Source organism: Arvicanthis niloticus, chromosome 1 (assembly GCF_011762505.2).
Source record: "Arvicanthis niloticus isolate mArvNil1 chromosome 1, mArvNil1.pat.X, whole genome shotgun sequence".
Classification (NCBI taxonomy): Eukaryota; Metazoa; Chordata; class Mammalia; order Rodentia; family Muridae; genus Arvicanthis; species Arvicanthis niloticus.
Genome location: NC_047658.1, coordinates 154141579 through 154162670, shown reverse-complemented (window position 1 = coordinate 154162670; position 21092 = coordinate 154141579). Strand labels below are relative to the sequence as shown.

At 42.6% G+C, this 21092-nt stretch overlaps 1 protein-coding gene across 5 annotated transcripts in view; it reads left to right on the top strand.

Moving 5' to 3' along the window:
* The window catches only part of Cfap43 (cilia and flagella associated protein 43), an 89371-nt gene that overhangs the window by 62798 nt on the left and 5481 nt on the right, over positions 1 to 21092 (top strand). For all 5 annotated transcript variants that reach the window (XM_034496915.2, XM_076923964.1, XM_076923967.1 and 2 more), the window contains exons 22-34: positions 531 to 647; positions 2547 to 2777; positions 5194 to 5400; positions 6950 to 7039; positions 7280 to 7360; positions 8127 to 8252; positions 11317 to 11436; positions 13273 to 13380; positions 14502 to 14588; positions 15231 to 15319; positions 17821 to 18034; positions 19751 to 19863; positions 20787 to 20946. In XM_034496915.2, the coding sequence (XP_034352806.1) occupies positions 531 to 647; positions 2547 to 2777; positions 5194 to 5400; positions 6950 to 7039; positions 7280 to 7360; positions 8127 to 8252; positions 11317 to 11436; positions 13273 to 13380; positions 14502 to 14588; positions 15231 to 15319; positions 17821 to 18034; positions 19751 to 19863; positions 20787 to 20946 (1743 nt within the window). The remainder of the gene's footprint in view (positions 1 to 530; positions 648 to 2546; positions 2778 to 5193; positions 5401 to 6949; positions 7040 to 7279; positions 7361 to 8126; positions 8253 to 11316; positions 11437 to 13272; positions 13381 to 14501; positions 14589 to 15230; positions 15320 to 17820; positions 18035 to 19750; positions 19864 to 20786; positions 20947 to 21092) is intronic.

Sequence of the window (21092 nt, the reverse complement as noted above, 5' to 3'; positions counted from 1 at the left end):
AGTTTATGCTTATGTCCGTTGGTAGCTGCTGATAGCACCTTTTCTCTCATTCAAATGCGCCTCTCCCTACCTATCCCCACTTGGATGACAAAGTTCACACCTACTGTTCTTTCTGTGCTTGGGTAGTGTGGTACCCACGTGGTATGTGTGGAGGCAGGCGATTCTATGTTGTCAGGGGTGCCCTATGTACTGATGGATGGTTTGCAACATCCTTGGCCTCTGTCTATCAACATCTCCATACCACTGCATTAGCAATAGCAAAGGTCAGTATCCTGGGGGAAAAGAGAATGTGGGAACCGCTCTTGGGAATCACCGCTCTGCAAAGAACTCTGGACAGCAGCATGCTGTTTTAGGCAACGGTTGTGACCGTAAGATCAGCATTACGTCACTTTATTTCAAAGGTGTCGATCTCACTCTTTGCATAATCATCTTTGGGTTAATTTTGGTGAGAGGAAACATCCCTCCTGTTCCCTCAAATTGCCACAGGTATAGAAGAAAATTAACTTACTACCTCTTGATTTCCACCCGAGTGTTTTCATATACCCTACGTGGTTGACAACTTCCCCATGAAAGAGCGCACGGAAGAAGAGCTGCAGGAGCTGAGTAAAGTTATGCAGCAAAAGAAGACTGAGATAGAGTGTCTTAAGGTACCAGTTTTAAACTTGTGCATGTGTGTGTGTGTGAGACAGAGTGTCTTAAGGTACCACTTTAAACTTGTGTGTGTGTGTGTGTGTGTGTGTGTGTGTGCCTGTGTGCGCGCCCCCGCACATTTACGTGTATGATGTAATTTATTAAGGGTCCCTACACTAGCTAGTTTTATGTCAACTTGACTCAAACTAGAGTCATCAGAAAGAAAAAAAAAAAAAAAAGGATCCTCAATTGAGAAAATGTTTTCATAAGATCCAGCCATAAGACATTTTTTAAAATTAGTGATTGATAAGGGAAGGCCCCACTCATTGTGGGTGCTGCTATCTCTGGGCTGGTGGCCTAGAGTACTATAAGAAAGCAGGCTGAGAAAGATGGATCGAGCCAGTAAGCAGCACCCCCCACAGCCTCTGCGTCAGCTTCTGCCTCCAGGTTCCTGTTTAAGTTCCTTCAATGATGAACAGTGATGTGGAAGTGTAAACCAAACAAACCCTTTCCTTCCCAGGTTGCTTTGACCATGGTGTTTCACCACAGCAATAGAAATCTTAACTAGGACAGTCCCCAACATGTGGCTTTCTGCTGAGGTAGAATTTACTATTAAGTTGCATATAATATACATTTATATTTCTGGCTAATTTATGTACTATATCCTCATGTGATGGTTTGTATATGCTTAGCCCAGAGAGTAGCACTATTAGGAGGTGTGGCCTTGTTGGAGTAGGTGTGTCTCTGTGGGTGTGGGCTTTAAAAGACCCTCATTCTAGCTGCCTGGAAGTCAGTCTTCTCCTAGCAGCCTTCAGATGAAGTTGTAGAACTCTCAGCTCTGCCTGCACCATGCCTGCCTGGATGCCGCCATGTTCCCATCTTGATAATAATAAAATGAATCTCTAAACCTATAATGCCTGCCCCAATCACATATTGTTCTTGGTCTCGGTGTCTGTTCACAGCAGTAAAACCCTAACTTAGGCACCTCATAACTGTATATTATATACAAATAATAAAAAAAAAAAAATGGAGTCACCGGGCAGTGGTGGCGCACACCTTTAATCCCGGCACTTGGGAGGCAGAGGCAGACGGATTTCTGAGTTCAAGGCCAGCCTGGTCTACAGAGCAAGTTCCAGGGCAGCCAGAGCTACACAGAGAAACCCTGTCTCAAAAAACAAAAACAAATTAAAAAAAAGTAAAAAAAAAAAAAATGGAGTCTATATCTTATATGTTGATTAGTCTTCAAGTATGAGAATATGTTTTTTAAAAAGGAGATGGGGTGCTGTTCACGTTCTGCTCGGAGGTTGTCTTGATCTGCATAGCCCTTCTTTGTCCTCTCTCACATCAGGGACCATGTTTTATGGTCATTGACCAAAAATCACACTGATTCTATGTTGATGGAATTTATGGTTTTCTTAAAGCAATCCAGACTATGATTTTTAAACAACAGTCTCTGTCAAAGCAATAAAAAAAAAAAGTGTCCCTTTGTCATAACTTAGCTATGGCCAGAGCTTTGCACCCCTCTTTTTCTGAAACATAAAACAAAGGCATACTTAAATTACATTCTCTAAACCCATGTGAACAAGTTCCCTGATAAAATATGAGGAGAAGATATTTTCTCACACTTAAGGACCATGAGAAATTTGGAATATTTACAAGCAGGTATCATTCAGGCACAAAAACATAAATAATGTGTACTAGCAAAAGTCGCTTGTATTCTTCTGATTTACAGTGAGTGAGTTTCTGAACTTTAATCTCTTCTGCAGCCATTTCAGCCCCCACCGCACTGAGCTGAACTGCTGGCAAGATAATTCGACCTCTTAAAATGATTGCTGAAACAATTAAATCACCTGAAAATTGTCCCTTGTGGAATTCTAATTGCATAACCTCTGTGTCATCTTTTTCCCATATTTAAGCTCCGGAAGGAAATTGTCGAGGCCCAGTCTACAGCCACCATGGTTAAAGAGCATCGTGAAGAGGAGGATGAGGAAGAAGAGGATGAAGAAAAAGCAGTAAAAACCACCAGTCTGCCCAATTACCTGCTTGGTAGTTTGAGCACTGATTTTGGGGCTGACACATCTTTGTTGACAAGCCAATTGGAGCTTCACTCCAGAGAGGAGAAAATCAACCAGATTATATTGCTAAAAGTGAGTGAATTTACATTAAAAAAAAAAAAAAAAACCAAAAAACAAAAAGTCTATGACATTCCCCACAAGGTGCCTTCCAAAGGCTCACATTAAAACCTAGCAATAACTACCCGGTATGGTGGCATACACCTTTAATTCCAGCATTTGGGAGGCAGGGGCAGGCAGATCTCTGTGAATTGGAGTCCAGTCTGGTCTACAGAACAAGTACCATGACAGCCAGGGCTCGGTTACATAGAGAAATTCTGTCTTGAAAATAAAACCAACCAACCAAGAAACAAACAAAGAAACACCCTAGCAATAACCAAGTTATATCTCTGTATACCTTGAGAAATACATAGATGAGTAGCATAGGGTTCTTGTAGACAGAGCTTTTGTGCAAAAGTTACTGCAACCCATTCAAACTGGGTTTGATGATACCAAGTTTTCTAGGAACGTTTTCTCTGATTGATACAATGGTCGTTTGGGATAGAACTTTAGTTAGTTCAAAGAAGTGCTTTAATTAAAGATCTGTTCATTGGATATCACTCAGGATCTGTAAGGTCAGAAAGTGATTGTTCATCTGTCTGCTTAACTCAGAGAAATACCTCAAAGTAAGGTATGAGGTCCCCCTGGCCATAAAATACCACTCCTTGATTTCTGCCAAACAAGTCAGTCTCAGAACATACTTGAAATGGAGAAGGTTCTTGAATATTTCTTAAATCAACAACTAAGATAGTAGGTAATTTGAAATTCCTTTAGATACCCCTGTGCATACAGGTCCTTCCGCCCTGTCTAACCCTGTGCTCACAGGTCCCTCCTCCCTGTCTTCAGTTACCGCTTGCCTTTCCGTGTCGCTCAGCACTTGCTTTCTGTAGGCTTAGATTTTTCAAAACTTACTTTAATAAGGGCTCTTAAATGTTTTAACCCCCTCTAGACCACCACCTACCAGAGGTAGTGGAAAGGAAAGGTTAATAAGGCAGAGGGAAATGTAGACCTGTTTAGAAATAATTCTTTGGGGCAATTCTAATTTTTGTTGTTAGGATATCAGCAGTTTAGTTCACATGAATTAGCAGCAATAGCTTGATCCACTCCCAAACATCACTAATGAATCAGCAATGGCAGTTCGATCCAGAAGAAATGGTGAGGCTCTGCCAATCAGCCTGAGGCTGCTGAAGCAGCCAGAAGCTGCCAGAATACCATGATCAGTTCTTTAGTGCATTTTTCTTTATGAAGTCACACTACTGATCAGCAAAGAATGCAAGGCGAACCAATGCCACAGCACTGTCCACTGTCTGTTGGGTTATATTAATACCCTTCTCAAACATCACATGTCCTCTCAAGCATATGCTCCAGCAAAACATCACATGCCCTTTTTCCAGGCAGCTTCCAGAATAACACCACCTGTCTGTTCTCAGCAAAACATCCTCTCATAAGACAGCTTCCAAGACACAACCAAGTCTCCAAAGAACCAGAAATTTGTGCTTAAGCTTCCAGGCTCCTCCTCTTCCTCTTCCTCTTCCTCCTCTTTTCTTCTTCCCCCTCCTCCCACTCCTCTTCCTCCTTCCCCTCCTCCTTTTCCTCCTCCTTCAGCCCTTGGCACTTCTGTTTAGTCACACACAGAACTGTTTTGTCTGTCACCTTTGATCAGCCTCTGACCCTCTTCTGCTATGTTTCTATATGGAAGCCATTTGAGCCCAAAATACCTTCTGCTGCTAGGTGTTAAATCATTTCCAGATGACTTTAATGGTTTCTTCTTTAATGGGAGAAACTGATAGACTGAACCATGGTTGTAACAGAAACAAGAATTTGAGTCAGAGTAGCCACTTTTGAGTTGAACTTTTAGCCCTTGAGTTGAGTTGGGGCAATCTACTTAATCCTTCTGCCACCATAGCTATTGGCTGACCTAGCCAGTTAACTCCAGTTTCCTCTTCTAACTGAGAATGACCTAACTCTATAAAGAAGTAGATAGGCCCAGTGGTCCTTCTCTGCAAGGCTCTCTAAACACCATTGCTTCCTAAAACCACATCTTCTCTATTGAGTTTCCAAGAAAGAAGCACTGAATCTTGTACATTGCTTTATAAATATTTTATGGTAGATTTTTAAGGACATGCAAAAAAAAAAAAGTAGAGAGAACTGTCCAATGAGCTTTGAGTACCCATCAGTCCTTGCCAGCAGACCTGCATATTGAATTATAGCTCACATTTTAGGAATGAGACCATTAAGGTGTAAATCTTGCTGCTGCCTTAATTCAAACCTGACCACAAAGCACTGTAGATTTTTAAACCTAGAAATGACCCACTGTAAACACCAGTCTGAGAAGATGAGTTTGACCTTCCTAAATGATAATTTCTGGAATGATCTTAGAGGTGTATGGAATTATGCTATCAAAAAAAGATATAAGATATGATGTATTTTCAATAACCTATTGATATTTCAGGATATCATTTACAACATAAAAAAGACTTTCAATAGTGAATTTGATGCCGCCTATAGGCAAAAAGAGATCGAAATTGCACGCGTGAAAGAAAAAAATGTTAGAATTGCAGAAATTATTTCAGACCTGGAATTGGATGAAACAGTCTGGCAACCAGTGTTTGAAGACAGTGAGAAGCCAGAAAGAGCCCTTGTTGTGGAAGATGATGAGGTACAAGCTAGCCATCTTCTCCCTTCCCATCTCATCCCTCAGGAGATCTTGCCAGCTCCAGTTTGCCCATCCTTTTCTCTGTACTATTGGAAATAGCTACATCAGGCAGCACTAAGCTTCAGGTAGCAAACACAGGTGGCACAGCCTCAAGCATAGGGAGGTTTCTTTTATGAATCCCATGGACCAGGGAAGAGTTAAACACCAAACCTAGAGGGAGCAGGAGCCCAAGGTTGGGCGGTTATGGGGTATCCAGAAGACTGTCTGCAGCATTAGTTTGTGTGTCTGTGCAGTGTAACCTCCTGTGGAAATTTCCACTTTGCATCTCTTCTACTAAAAGAGAAAAGCTCGCCTGAGTGAGGACTCTCTTAGTTCCAACTCTAGATCTGCCCAAGAAGAAGCCCCTTGGCCCAAATAGGTACTAAAAGTAGAAGCCAGCAGGCTAATGAAGCTGCAGTAATTCTCTAGGTCAGTTGGCACACTATAGGACCCAGGGAAAGGGATGGCTCTACAGTCTTCAATGTATCCTACAGATGCATAGACGATAAAAGCTGACGTGCTTAGAAGGAGCAATATATCACCTTTTTAAAATTAAAAACACAGAGAAAATACAAAGGAAAAATTCTGGTTGTGTGAAATCAACTGATTTGGGGAGGGGGCAAAAGATGATCACATACATCTAGAAGTAACAATTGCAATCTATTTTAGATGCCAGGCACCATTCTAAGAGTTCAGAAACACCAGAAGGCATCTGTGGTTATCAAAGCTTGATCCCCATTTCACAGCTAGAGAGGGTGAAGTGCAGAGAGGTTAAGCGAGAGTTGAGCACTGTCTGTTGTCATGCTTTTGAGGACAATCGCTTTCCCGGGCACTCTGCTGTTAATGAGACATTTCCCGTACCTATTGCTGTGTCCCGAGTCCTGGAGCAAAGTGACAACAGAGTGCCCCCCTCCTCCCCCGCCCCACCCCCACCCCCACCGCGCTCTCTCTGGTCCCAGTCACGGACAGACACTTTTGCAATGTTAATGAAACCCCAGCTCTGCTTGGCTTTAGCTCAAAACCATTCCACACTCCAGACATCAGTTGTTTTGTGAAATCTGTGAAGCCCCTGCTCTTCCTGACCCCTGCACAAAGTTCTCACACCACCACTGGGAATAAAGCCCACAGGCCTTTCTGGACTGTTATTCTCACCTCCTTCTTGTCTAGTGATTTTTCCTGTTGCGACTACACATTCTGTTCATGGTTCCTGAATACCTCAGGATTTTAACTCTAAGACCTTCTTTTTTTTAGATCTGAGTTAGGAGATACTTCTTTGAACTTTACACCATTCTGTCTTAATCTAAATAAAATTCCTCTTGAGAGGAGACAGTACTTGAGTGTTAATAGATACCTGGGGGTCCACAGTAGGAAACTAGTTGAAAATCTGGAATGTTCCCTTAACCTCCTTAATACCTTTAACTTTTCCTGGGAATATGGAAGGAAAATTTGGCTTGTTTTTTTTTTTTTTTTTTTTTTTAAGAAACTCAGCAGGAAACTCTATTTTCTCTTTCAGATTTCATTTAAAAAATACATTCCTCCATGGCAACAAGACAAAACAGAATTGCTCAAGTCCCGTGAAATGGAGCGATTGCAACAAGCACGGGTATGTGGTTTTGCTCAAATCATACCTAAAACCTTTCCCTCGTAGAAACATACCATGCATCTGCCTCAGTCCGGAGGTCACTGGGGTCTCAGCTGCTGCCCTTCTGTTCTTTCCCCAGACCCCATCACTTCCCAAGTCCCAAAGGTAATCATTCCAATAGCAGGCTGCTGCCTGATGCGTCAGCTCTGTTTCCAGTGTCTTCTCTGATCCTGCTCTTCTCTGATCCCCGTTCTTTTCCAGCTCTCTGATGCAAGACAGAGAGGCCTGATGGATATGATGGGTGGTGTCCTGGAAGTCAAGAAGGAAGACATCCTCAGGATGGTAAGATGTTTTACCGTCTTTGTAGGAGAGGGAGTGGGGCAGAAAGAGCTCCTTAAACCCTTTTTGTTCTCTGTGGAACTCAGTTTTAGAAATTCTACAGCCCCAATATTCAGTAACCTAGAAAGATACAACAGTGGGCTGATGAGAAACTTGCACTTACAATCACCAGGAGGAGTGGGAGGAAGAGGATAAAGAGGGGGGAAAGGAGGATAAAGAGGAGGAGGAGGAGGAGGAAGACGAGAAAGAGGAGAAGAAGAAGGAAGAGGAGGAGGAAGAAGAGGATGGAGAGAAGAAAAAGGATGGGGAGGAGGACGAGGGGAAAAGGGGGAAGGAGGAGGAGGAGGAGGGTAAGCAGGAAGAGGAAGAGGAGGAGGAGGAAAAAGAGAAGGAGAAGGAGAAGAAGCAGAAGAAAGAAGAAAAAGAAAGAAAGAAAGAAAGAAAGAAAGAAAGAAAGAAAGAAAGAAAGAAAGATCCAAAGAGGAAATTAGCACAAGCAAGCATCCAGGTCTTCCTGAAGTTCCAGCTGAAAAGACACCAACACGCACCCGATTCTGTCACTTCAGAGTCCAGGCTACCCTAAAACCATCACCCTCTCAGAGTCATGGGAACCCAATGGTGAGGCTTTCCCACAGCCTTCCATCAGAGCACTCATCAGGTTGCTCCCGCACAGTTTTGTGTTTTCGCTGCCGTCCGAGTCAGGAGGTGTCACTGCGCTGTGACATCGGTGTGCCTTCTATGTGCTAGAGCATGTTCTTTCCATCTCCAGGCGATCCCGCAGCCCTCATTCATGTCCAAAGCTGATGCTCTGTGGAGCGAAGATGAGAGGAAGCAATTCAAAGAGTATGAGAAGAAAGTCAAGGAGCTGAATGAGGAGCGAGACAAGTACAGGAAGGTAGGAGGATGGAAATGTGATGTAACTTTTCTAGATTCTCCTAATGCCCTCTCATGGCTTAGGGAGAGTGTTTTGACCTACATTCTCTTGAGAAGTTAGAGAGGTCAGGAGAGATAAAATTGAAGACTGGGGACATTTTATTTTAAAAATAAATACATACGTTTTTTTTTTTAAGTTCTTATTAATGTCAACCCTTTCCCTGTTGTTACCATTCAGTTGATAATTTGTTTTTTTTTTTCTTCACATGTTTAAGGAAAACCTATTACAGCACACACAAGACATCACCAGAGCTTACGATCTCAGGATCTGAGGGAAGAAAAATATAGTCAGCATGACGCACGCTCAGTTCTTACTTGAGGTTTTTGTAATATAGTTCTATTTTATGTTCTTCCAGCTCAAAGAAGCAACATGCCCACATTAAAAGATCTTACACTTGTATGCCAGAGATATAGAAGTTGATGGTGATTGGGCATGGTAGCGCATACCCATAATCTCAACACCTGAAAGGCAGAGGCAGGGATGCCAGTAAGCGTCTGGGAAGTCTGTGCTGCATAGTAAGACCCCTCCAAAAAAAAGTTCATGATATATAACAGGGTGAATAATATCTATTCTTTTGTGATGGAAATGAAATCATACCACCACTCAAGACAAGATGGTACAGCATACAAGTTTATCATGAGTTAACTTTTCGGTCTTCCTTGAATAACTCCCTTGAATCTATTGGTAACTTGCTTATATTTTTATTCATTGATGTTCTCCCTTGTGTTTTTAATTAAGTTTAAAAGCCAAAAGGCTAAAGAGCACAAATAACTAATCTTGGAAGAAGTCAAGGTTTGGAGAGGTAGGGTAGAGATGCCAGAAGACTGAAGGAGAGCGGTCCAGGTAGTTTTTGTCAACTTGACACAAACTAGAGTCAAGTAGGGAAAGGATTATGTTCAAATCAGATTGGCCAGTCGCCAGGTCTATAGGACATTTTCTTGATTGTTAATTAGTGCAGGAAGATGCAGCCCACTGAGGTCCCTGCTACCCTCAGGCAGGTGGTCCTGGGTAGTATAAGGTAGCTGAATGTGAGCCTGAAGGCAGGCAGCTGCTCCTTGGTCCCGCATTGGTCTTGCTTCCGTTCCTACCTGATTTCTCTCAGAGACGGACAGACGGCGATCAGGACTTGTAAACTAATATTCTTCCCCAAGTCACTTTTGGTCCTGGTGTCTATCACAGCGATAGAAAAAAAACTAGGACAGGCAGTGGCCATGAACTGTGTTCATTCTGCATTTTAGCATAAGAAAAAAAAATAATAGTTTCCTACTTTAAGCCTCATTTTCCTGAGGCATCTGTCCATTGTATCCTCCGGTGAAAGCCCAGCCTGGATTCAGTTTAGTATGTGTCTGGGTTTGGTTTTGATCACAGTGATAAAAAGCTACGATCAACAGCAACTCAGGGAAGAAAAGACGTATTTCATCTTACAGCTTGTAGTCCGTCATGACTGACGGGAAGGAGCCCGGAAGCAGAAGCTGACACAGAGGCCATGAAAGGACACTGAGTACTGACTTGCTCTCCATGGCTTTCTCAGCTTGCTTTCTACACAACCCAGGACCACTGCCCGGGGTGGCACCACCCCATAGCCCACGGGGCCTTCCCACGTCAGTCAGTAATCAAGGAAATGCCCCACAGGCTTGTCCACAGCCTGTGTGATGATGACAGCCCTTCAACTTATTCCCATTTCCCAGATGACTCTAGCTCAAGTTGACAGAAAGCTAGCCAGCACCTGCTTTCGTGTGGTGACTAAAGAAAACAAAGCAAAAACAACACAATGCAGTAGTAACACTTTACATTAACATTTACTTAACATTGTGTTAAAGTAACACTTTAACACAATGGGGTTAAAGTAACCCCAGTTGGATTTTTTTGTTTTTAAGCTTGTAGGTGTGGGTTTTTGGTTTTGCTCAGCCTGGTGCTGTCACAGTGAATCTACCCCCAGATAATCTTGTTTCATTTCACACCCCGTCTTCTATCCTAACGTTGGACACTCAACTACTTTTTCAGTAATATAAAATCAAGTTCAGCAGGCTGGAGAGAAAGCTCCCGGTTAAGAGTGCTTACTGCTCAATCATGAGGATGGGAATTCAGATCCCAGCATTCTGTATCAGGCTATCCACAACACTTGTAACTAGCTCCAAGAAATCCAACACTCTTCCCGGCTCCACGTGCACCCACCCACATGTGTATATTCATACAGACACACACACATACACACACGCACAATTTTAGATTAAATATCAAAACAAAATAGATCATATAAAAAATTCCAAGATATTAGAAAAATGGGAGGGAAACAACATTTTTTTCAGGGCCAAATTGTATGCCTGTTCATCACTATCTGTAATAAGAATTTTCTGGGAAAACTTGCTGCAGCTTGACTTCTTAGACCTGCTTGATTACTGATGGTTAACATGATCTTCCTTCAATGTAATTCTAAAAGCAAACGAACATCCAGGCTGGGGAGATGGCTGGGCATACTGCAGAGTGCTTCTTATACCAGGATGAGGACCTGAGTTCAAATTCTTAGATCTCTTAGAGAAAACCAGGCATGATTGTGCATGACTGGAACCCCAGGGATGGGGCATGGGGATGGGGGAGACAGGCAGATCCTGAAAGCTCATTGGCCAGCCAGCCTAGCCTAGACGGAGAGTTTCAGGTTTAGTGGTCTCAAGAGAATAAAGCAGAGAGGGATGAAGAACACTCAACATCCTCCTCTGGCCTCCACGCCTGTGTATACATGCACATGTACACACATTCACACACGTGCACACATGTACACACTCACACGTACACACACGTGTACACACGTACATACAATGTACACACATGCACACAGGAAGGGGGAGGGATGAAGGGAGGGGTAGAGAGAGAGAGAGATGAATAAAATGAAAAATGAAATAAAAACTCCAAACACAGTATTTTAGATGGGTCCAGATAGTACCTCCCTGCCTTACCTCTGCTTTTTCCATGTGGCAAACCACAAATGCCAGTTGTGACAAGCATTTAATTGTCACCTCCCATTTAGTCTTTAGAAGCAGAACTGAAGAAACTTCAAAGTTCCATTCAAGAGAACACACAGAACTTTGATGAGCATCTTAAGAGACTCTTTGAAAGGAGAGTGAAGGCAGAGATGGTCGTCAACCAGGTAAAGGAAGGTTTCTGTTCTGTACCTTGTCCTTTTAAGTAGCCTGTGAGACATCAATCCATCTCAGGAAGCTGAGCGAACACACTTGCCTGGTGCCGAGCCTCTGCATCCACCACCCCGCCTCCCACCAGCCTGGTGCCCCTAAGCCATCTCCCACTGACTTCTCCAGCATCCTGGTAAGTTGCTGCTTTAGGGCAAGGGAGGAGCTTCTGAGAGGTTCTGAGAGAGGTGGATATGAAATAGCTGTGGAAAGGTTTTTCTCTTGGAAGGGCAGAATGCGCCAAACTTGACTGTGGTAGCGGCTACCTAGCTGTGCGCATGCGTCAGAGCATCAGCTTCTAACACTGTACCTGGTGGAATGCGTGTATATGGAAAATGCTTCAATAAAGCTGCTATTTTTTTTTTATTGTACACATAATGGGACAGGGGATCAGACTACTAGGCGGTGTCCACAGGATTGGGCAGCTACTGTCACGTTTCTTCTAAGGAACAACATTTAAGAATCAAAAATAAAGGGTTGGGGCAGAACGCTTGCTTTGCGTGTGCACGGCTCCAGCACCAACGATTATAATAACTATATTAATAATTATTATTGCAATTTCTTGAAACTCATCAAGTTCTTCCAAATTCATAGGCTGATGACTTTTTAAGAAGAAAAATGCCAGTTGCTCACTGTCTTGGTTTCCTTTTCTGTTGCTGCAGTAAAATAATCTGACAAAAGCAACTTAAAGGAGAAGGAGCTTATTGCAGCTCAGAGGTTTAAGTTTTAGACAGGGTGTACAGGGAAGTCTAGGCATCATCACTGGTATCCCGATGTGCAGTCAGAAGAACAATGGATGTGTGTACTACCCATGTCTCTTCCTGATTTTATATGGTCTGTGATCCCCTGCCCAGTAAGTGATCCTGACCACAGTCAAGATGGGTCTTCCCTGATATATTAATCCAGATAATTCTCTACACCATGCCCAGAGGCCCCTCTTCCTGTGATCCCATGGTCTGAATTTTATAGTAAAATTACAATCAGGCACATTTCTGTATATTTCAATTAGTAAATTTTGAAAAGTGAGAACAAACAATGACCATTTTGCAACTCTCAGTAGATTTACTGGGCTTGGGCTTTGAGCATCCAGAGCTCCAAACATCCCCAAAAGACAGTACAATATTATATATGCCCAGAGGACACGGAGGCACGCAGGTTTGCCAAAAGGGTCCAACCAAGGTCTCAGTAGGTTTCTGGATCCAGAGGCCAAATTTCAAGGACTAGAAAGGACTTGGGACCCTTATAAGTATGAGTAAGCAGCCAGGGAGACACAAAACCCGTCTACAGACTGCTGCTCGCTGCCAAGGAATTGTAAAGGAGAGAAGGGACATAAGGGGACTTGAGGATGTGACAAAATATCGTTAATGACAAGCAATGCCACTATGCCTGGGGTTCGCGCTAAGAATGACAGAAACAAGGGAGCTGGTTATCGTTGAAGTCAAAACTCTGGTCACTACTGGGGCTGGGATCTGATGACACCTGTGTTCTGTGCTGGCAAAGTTGTTTTTTTTTTTTTTAACTGAGTGGTAATGACAAGTACACTGGGCTGCATAGTACCTCGTTAAATTATCCACTTGGGTTAAGTATTCCTCTGTGTGTGTGTTTCACTCACGGTGAAAGAAGAAATGAGGTAAATGACCAAGTACTGCTGCAGGAGTCTCCACTTGACTTCCCTTTAAGGCATTCCTGTCTCAGAAGCTCATTTGTCGAGTGTCGAGTCCGAGTCCATCCACAGGAAGTTCTCTCTCAGCTAGGGATGCTGAACTTAAACACTCCCCCTCCTCATGTCTCCACAGGAGGAACTGAAAATCAACAACCTTGTGTTTTCTTTGCTGCTGGACGAAGAACTCAGCTCCAGGGAACAGTTCCTGAACAACTACCTTTCGAAGAAGCAGGAGGAGAAAGTAAGTCCAGGGCTCTCCAGCCTCTGCGCCCCATGTTTAGACACAGATCCCACTCGGGGAGCCTTACCTGATAAGAGTCCTCAACTCTACTCTAATCAAGTAATCTCATGAGACAAGAGAGATGCTTTAAAGAAAAGACAAGTAAGGACCGTTAAACAATAGTTGGCTAGTTCACCTCATATTATTTCTTCCACCCTTCCTGTTCAGCCATGCTAAAGGGCAGGTTGGTCTACAAAGTGAGTTCAAGGACAGTCAGGGCTACACAGAAGAGCACCCCCTGCCAGCCCCGCCCCCTTAAAATATAACATTTAACCATGGAACAGCTGTAGAGCTTGATCAAGACATGCAGTCTTTGAAGCTGCTCGCTGGACATTCTCCAGGGAAAAATCACCCTCTGTGGACTATGTGGTATTCCCAAGTGTCACTGAACATAAAAATGATAAACTTAGAATGAAAATGTTCATATTCATGATCACAGTATAAATGTAAATAGGTAAGATTTATTAAAGAGATAATGGAGATCAACGCTAATCATCAATACATGTTTCAACAGGTGTCAACCTATGTCGACAGTGTCAATTAACCATATTACCAATACATTCACAGCATCGTAAATGACATATGTACTTTTTTTTTTTTAAAGAGTCTGTTTATATGGCCAGGTGTGGTGGTGCACACCTTTAATCCCAGCACTCAGAAGGCAGTCAGGCAGATCTCTGAGTCAGAGACCAGCCTGAGCTACATAGTGAATTTCAGAACAGCCAGGGCTACATAGAGAGAGACCCTGTCTCAAAAAAAAAAAAAAAAAAAAAAAAAAAAAGAAGAAAAAAAATCTGTTTATAACATATGCCAAGAACTTTTACAAGGCAATGTAGGACATGCCTATGATCCAGCACTATAGGGGAACCATAAGGCAAAGGCCAGCCTGAGCTACATAACAAGACTGTATCTGAAATATAACAAGCCTGCAGGCTATTAGACATCTTTAACAGAGGAGGAGGAGGCCATTTCAGAGACACTGTATGAATCCTGTGAGGTTTCTTCTTATTCTTAGAGTCACCTGTAGCTTTCTTTGCCTTGAGAACTTCCCAGTCCCAATTAACTATCTGCCATTACTGTAGACCAAGACTTCCGAAGCCATCCAGAAAGCGAGAGAAGATCTGGACGTGTTCAAGGAGCACCATGACACCGTACTGGCAGAAGACAAAGTGAGTCGCGGGCACTTCCACTCGGCAAATGCAGAGTCGTTGCGCTCGGGATTGGCTGAGGAGGCTGAACAGGACATAAGTTAGTTCCCTCGAGGACTGCTCTCCTCCCGTCCCTTCCGTTGTCAATGAATTTCATTCTGGGTTAGAAAGAATTTTCTTAAGTTTCCCTAGGTTGAGCTTTTTCTTGAGGGGAAAGATATATGTTAGAGAGGTCATCCTGTTTCGGGTTCTCAAACTTGGAGTTGTGGAGCCCATAAGTTCCCCATAAAGTCAACTTAGTAGTAAGGCCAGCACTTTGTAACAGAAACAATAGCTAGAATAACACAAAGACATCGGGATAAAATAAGGGAGGAAGGAAGAGCGTAAAGAGGACTGAGCAAAACGTGTGTGTTTCCTGAGCAAACATCCTTGAGGAACACTTCTAGATGACTTTTTTTAAAACTCTATTCTAACACACTGACATGCTCCCAAGAAACAAATCTTTGGGAAAGCCTGTGCACCTCCATAACTTTGCTTTCCAATAACTGTAAAAACCAGGTCTTAAAGTCACAGGGGCACTATGTGTAGTTTAGAAATTCCATTAACAGATTGAGAAACTTCTGTGTGTTTCTGCAATCCTGGAGATGATGTGTTTATCCCTAGATCCTGGATCGCAGCTTCAAAAAGGAATTTTCTGATATTTCTGGTCACCAGGTGGATATCCTCTACAAACTTTTTAAACGCCGGCCAAGGTCTGTTTCTCTTATGCTATCAAATTGGGGGAGGCAGGGTAGGGAGATCAGGGTCTATTTAAAAGAACTGTAAGGACCAGAGAGATGGCTCAGCAGGGCTAAGCCTGGTGACCTGAGTGGTATCCTCAGAACCACATGGTAGAGCTCCCACAAGTTGCCCTCTGACCTTCACTGTGCCCCACAACACGCAAACGTGTGCGCACATGCACAAAAATAAAAAATTAGCAAATAAATATCAAAAAGCAAAATAGTTGTAATTTTTTACCTTTTTCTAATCTGATAAAAATGATCAGTCAGGCCTCCTGAGGTGAAGGTGTCCCCCTGCATCAAAATTCAGTGTTTTCCAAGATCTTGCTGGTACCTTATGATAGAGGATGGAGTGTGATGATGTCTTCTACTCTTTACAAAGAGTGAAGTGTCTACATTCTCATTTCACACATGAGAAGTCATAAATCAGGCTGGCTGACAGACATGCTTCCCAAAGACAGATTCCAACAAACGTAGGTCTGTCTTTGTGGTATCAATTGGAGTTCCATGAGACAGGCTTCCAAGACTGAACACATCTGAGGAAATAAATACTGGTCTTTACAGCTAAGTGGCATTCTTCATTGCAGAGCCTCCCAAAAACTTGCTAGTGACCTTTGGATTTCCAGGGATTGCAAAACAGCAACATTTCCCCCACCCATGTATTTGGCCACAAATTGCTTTTCCTCAGAAAAATCTCACGAGACTGACCTCAAGACCAAAGTTTTTATTCAATAATGATTTTTGTAATAAAGTTTAAAATATGTTTCTAAGCTGGGGTAAGTACTGGAATAGTTTGCTGATCTCTAACATAGTAAATTTAAATTTTCAAACAAATGCAATACAGAATCGTGCTGTTTGTCACAAAGGAGAGAGGCAATTTGTGTGAGGGATACAAACTCATGCTCACACCTCCAACAGGTTACCATGGACACTGGGAAGTTAGCCCAGGACTTGTCTCATGTCTTAGTTTCTCTCTCCACAGCCCTTACCCCTATTCTGTGTGTGTGTGTGTATGTGTGTGTAAGAGTGTGTGTGTGTTTGTGTATGAGTGTATATGTGTGTATGTGTATGGATGTGAATGCGTGTGTATGTGTGCATCTGTGTGTGTATGTATATATCTGTGAGAGAGACTGTGGATGTGAATGTGTGTGAGCATGTGTGTGTGTGTGTGTATGTATATGTATGTGTGAATATGTGTGTGTATGTGAGGGCATATGTGAGTGTGCATATGTGTGTTTGTGTATATGTGTGTGTAAATGTATTGTGTATGTGTGAGTGTGTATGTGTGAGTGAGTGTATATGTATGTGTGAGTCTGTGTGTGTGCCAGACATCAACCTGATTCCTCAGTTCTTTTCCACCTTTTTGATTGTTTTGTTATTGTTGGTTTTAGTTTTTGAGACAGATTCTCTCCCTGGCCTGGATCTTGTCAGTTTTCCTAGGCTGACTAGCCAGAGGACCCAGGATCTGCCCATCTCTGCACATCCAGTCTCAAGTATATCCCACAACAGTAGGCTTTTTCATATGAGTGCTGAGGACTAAGTACCAGTGTTTATCCTGCTCAGTACTGACATTTCCCTAGCTCAGTTTCCCTATTTTCAAAAGAGCACCTTTCCATTTTACTTTCCGTCTTTTGAGGCAGAGTCTTAACTATATAGCATTGGCTGGCCTGAAGCTCAATAAGTGGTCCAGACTGGCCTCGAATTTTCAGTTATTTTCTTGCTTCAGACTCTTGAGTATGGAGGTTGCAGTGTGATGAGCTCCCAGGTCTGCCTAGGAGTGTGCTATATAATAAACCAAGGGGTATGAGCAAAGAGAATTTGCTTTGAAATCTAATTCCATGGTCTCACAAACTCAGAGCTGGCCTTGGGCCAGTAGCTTCTCCCAGAACTATCCTGTCTAGAGATATGGGTGGAACCATCACCGGCAGTACATTGTCAAGTGTCTCCACAGGGAGTGCCTAGCATTCTTTGTAACCTTCTTCCCTTCCCAGCTATAACCCAAGAAGACTAAGCTAATCTATTAGTGCAGACAAGAAGGGCCCTTCTCCAAGTCTACATATGTCCAGGCATGTCCTACAGAAGAAAGGATACCAGAAGTGGCTATGCCAGACAGACCCAGTAGGCTCTCACACTACTATTGGGTGTCTGTTGGCCTGCTTACAATACTCAGGGGGGAAAAATGATTTCCTAGCATAAGAAAAGCTATCAGGGCCAAGAATAATTACAGATGTCTGTAATTCCAGGGCATGTCTAGGGACCTAGGGAATGAATAGACAAAGTGGGCGGTTGTTCCTGGAGTAACCCACTCACCAGCCCTGAAGTGACAAAGGAAATTACCACCCAGTGTCAGGCTTATGCTAATGGTCTGTTACTTAACAGTGGGTTTTGGTTGGTTGGTTTGGTTTGTTGGCTTCTTTGGTTTTTGGTATTTGTGAGAGGATTAAAGGTTGATGTTCTTGTCTTGCTAATCCCAGGGTTTCCAAACAGAAAACACAGGCAGATGTGACCAGCCTTGTTCCTTATGGAGAGCGGCCAGGATCTGCCAAGTTAAATAAGGAAAACTTTGCCCAGCTAATGAAAGCCATGGATGAGTTGGACAATGTCAATAACATGCCAGAAGGCTTGGACCCCTCTGTCTGGGAACATTTCTGCACAACTAGACGAGCAAAAGTGGAAAATGAATACAAAGTATATAACTGCGTTTTAAATTGTATTTTAAGTGTACTAACAGGAAATAATACACCTGTCAGTATATCCAGGAGGACTAAGGTTCTCTTACTGGGTAGAAGTTAGTAATATCAATATTAACGTAACAAAAGTCACATAATATTATTTGCAATGATGTAAATCTTCAAGGTCCAAAATGATGGCTGCTTGCGCTAAGCAGTCACCGTGCACTGGAAACAGATGCGACCAGGACTGAGATGTCCTCGGAGTGGGATACACATACAGATTTATAAGACCTACCAAGAAACAAGTGAAAAATGTCTCATTAGTAATCTTCACATTGCTTATGAGCAGAATAATATCTTGAGGGGATTGTGTTCAATAAAAAGTATGAGTAAAATTAAATCCACCTATTTCACTCACTTCTGATAAAGTGATTACTGAAGACCCCCAAACTCGGGAGACCCTTACTCAAGTCTCAGGAAATCACGGCCACCCAAAAATCACAAGACACCATACCTGGAAGCAATCAGCAGAGGTTTATTGGGGAGAGTTGGCTAGCCAACGGTCAAACTGCTCGTCCATGCAGGAACAGAATTTGATCCCACCAGTCAGTCTGAGAAGGGTTTTTAAAGGGGGAAACCACAAACCTGGAGAGTGAGGAGGGGGTAAAAGGTTGCTAAGGAAATATAACAATAAAAATAGCGGAGAATTCCAGAGGAACACAACCTAAGTGAATCAGGGTTATATGGAAAACACTATGCACACCCACTCCTCACAACAATGTGGTCTTGCCATGTCACTTGTTCAACTATTTCTCAATTGTCACTTTGTCACTTTGCCCTGTCATTGTGGCTACTAGCTTCCCAGCCCCACCTAGATGACTTGCATCTTTTTTGTGGTCAGGAATGTGTCTTCCTGCTTTGGGCCTTCCTCACTCACAGGTGGGTTTTCTTCTCTAAGGCTTGAGGAATGCTCCTCTTCCCCAAATGTATCCCGGGGCAGTGAAGGCCTGAAATCTTACATTCAGTTCTGCTTTCTGGAACCTGCATTCTTTTGCTCAGGTCTAGGGATAAAGAAAAAGCCTGTATATATTTTATAAAATGGTCTTTATAATTTTTCACTCTACAATTACAACAAAATTTAAACTGCACACACAGCTCACGTGTCTTTTCTCCCGGACAGCGCTGTTAGAAATGATCTAGTTTTGCATAGGGTTATATTTAGCTGGCCAGAAGCAGCTTCATCCTTTGCTGGAAGAGGTGATGGGGAGGGAGCGAAGGTAAAAGTGTGAGAGCATGTTTAGCTGTTGAGAGCAGCTGCCTCCTGACCACCTCTGTCTCCTCTCTCCCAGGTCCCTAAAGTCAGTGCGCATGACTTCAGATTGGCAAATGTTTATGAGTCTAGAATTCCATCTAAAGTCATGGAAACAGATTTCAAAATGGTATATATACATGTATATGATACACATGCACACACACACACACACACACACACACACACACACACACACAACTGCATACTTGATTTTCAGCAAGAGGGCAACTTGAGACTCTAAATTATTCATGGAATGTGCCAGCCATGTTTTACATAACTCACCAGGGTTATGAAAAGACTTAAACTTCTATTAGTCTCTGAGAAAGGTAGGCTTGTTAAGATTTTTGTATGAAAAATGTCAAAAGACAGAAGTCTGCATCGTGTCCACATGTCCTGACAGGCTGTGGTTGTGTTGATCAGGTGAAGCAGAAGGCAGCCTGCCTACTAGAAATGACGACTTTTCTCCGGAAGCGAATGGAAGACGATGACGCCGTACATCATGAGATCGAGAGGGTATTCCATGAACTCGTCCGGTAACTCAAGCTCCTCAGGGTTTTCCATTCATACTCACAGCGTGAGCAGGGCTTGATTAAGTAGGGCCATCTTTGCAGAGCCAGCCTCCTGCTTGGCTGGTCCACTGCCGGCTCTGTCTGCTGTTGCAATCCTGGCCCTGTGCTGAAATGTTCTATTTTTATATCATGCACTTTATTATGCAAGACTTGTTTCAAAAGAGAATTTGCCATTAATGCAAAAGCTAACTTTGGGGCCAGGGGATCGCAGTTTTATGAAAATGTGTTCCTGCTACATAAAAATACAAAGAACCTGTCTCTGTCACTGGAGACTTCTGGGCTCAAGACTGAGTAGAAGGCCAAGCAGAATTCCAAACAATTTCTCCATAAACACCTGACGGATTTATGTTTTTCTTCATGGAGCCTGGGTGCTTTGTATAAAGTCTTTGCTTCAAAGGGCTATATGTATAGCCACATAGGTAAAAACTTCTGTGAGCTTCCCAAATTCATTATCAATATCAGTTTCAGATGTAGGATGTAGGGAGAATATGAATTATTCAATAGATTTTAAAGATTTTAAAAGTAGCATATATAGATATAATTGTTATATTATCAAAAATCAATAAAGTCAAATTTTCCATTTAAAGTATTTCTAGTCCATTTTAAAATTCTTCTCATTACAGTACAAACTATACAGTTATTTTCTTAATGTACAGTAAGAGCTCACGACTGTAATTTTGTCCATATGGTTGTTTTAACAATCTAAGTAGAATTCCAGCTCAGGTAAAGAGGCCCTTAGAGGGTCTTTAGAAAGCTTCCTCTCTGGGGCGACTCTTCATGCCACTCGGGGTGCATTCCCTCAGTCAGAATTTTATTTCTCAGATAGTAGGTGAAGTTAGAAACCTAAATATACCACAGACATTGCTTTGAAGTCTTTTTTCATTTAGATTACAGGATGAGAAAGTGAGATACCAGGTGAATTTGACAGTACAAGTTCTTCTTAAACAAGGACAAGTGGAACTGGAGAATTTCCAGTTGACTCTGGAATATTCTGATGCAATTCTCATCAATAAGAATATAATTGAAGACTTGAATTCTGTGATTCGGGTAATTATCGTTCTTGAACATACTGCCTTTTGTATAAGATAGTGTCTCTCCTTTTTGTGGTAAGTGCACTGGTTATTTTATGTCAACGTAATACAAGCTGGAGTCACTTGGGAGAGGGAGCCTCAATTGAGAAAATGTCTTCATAA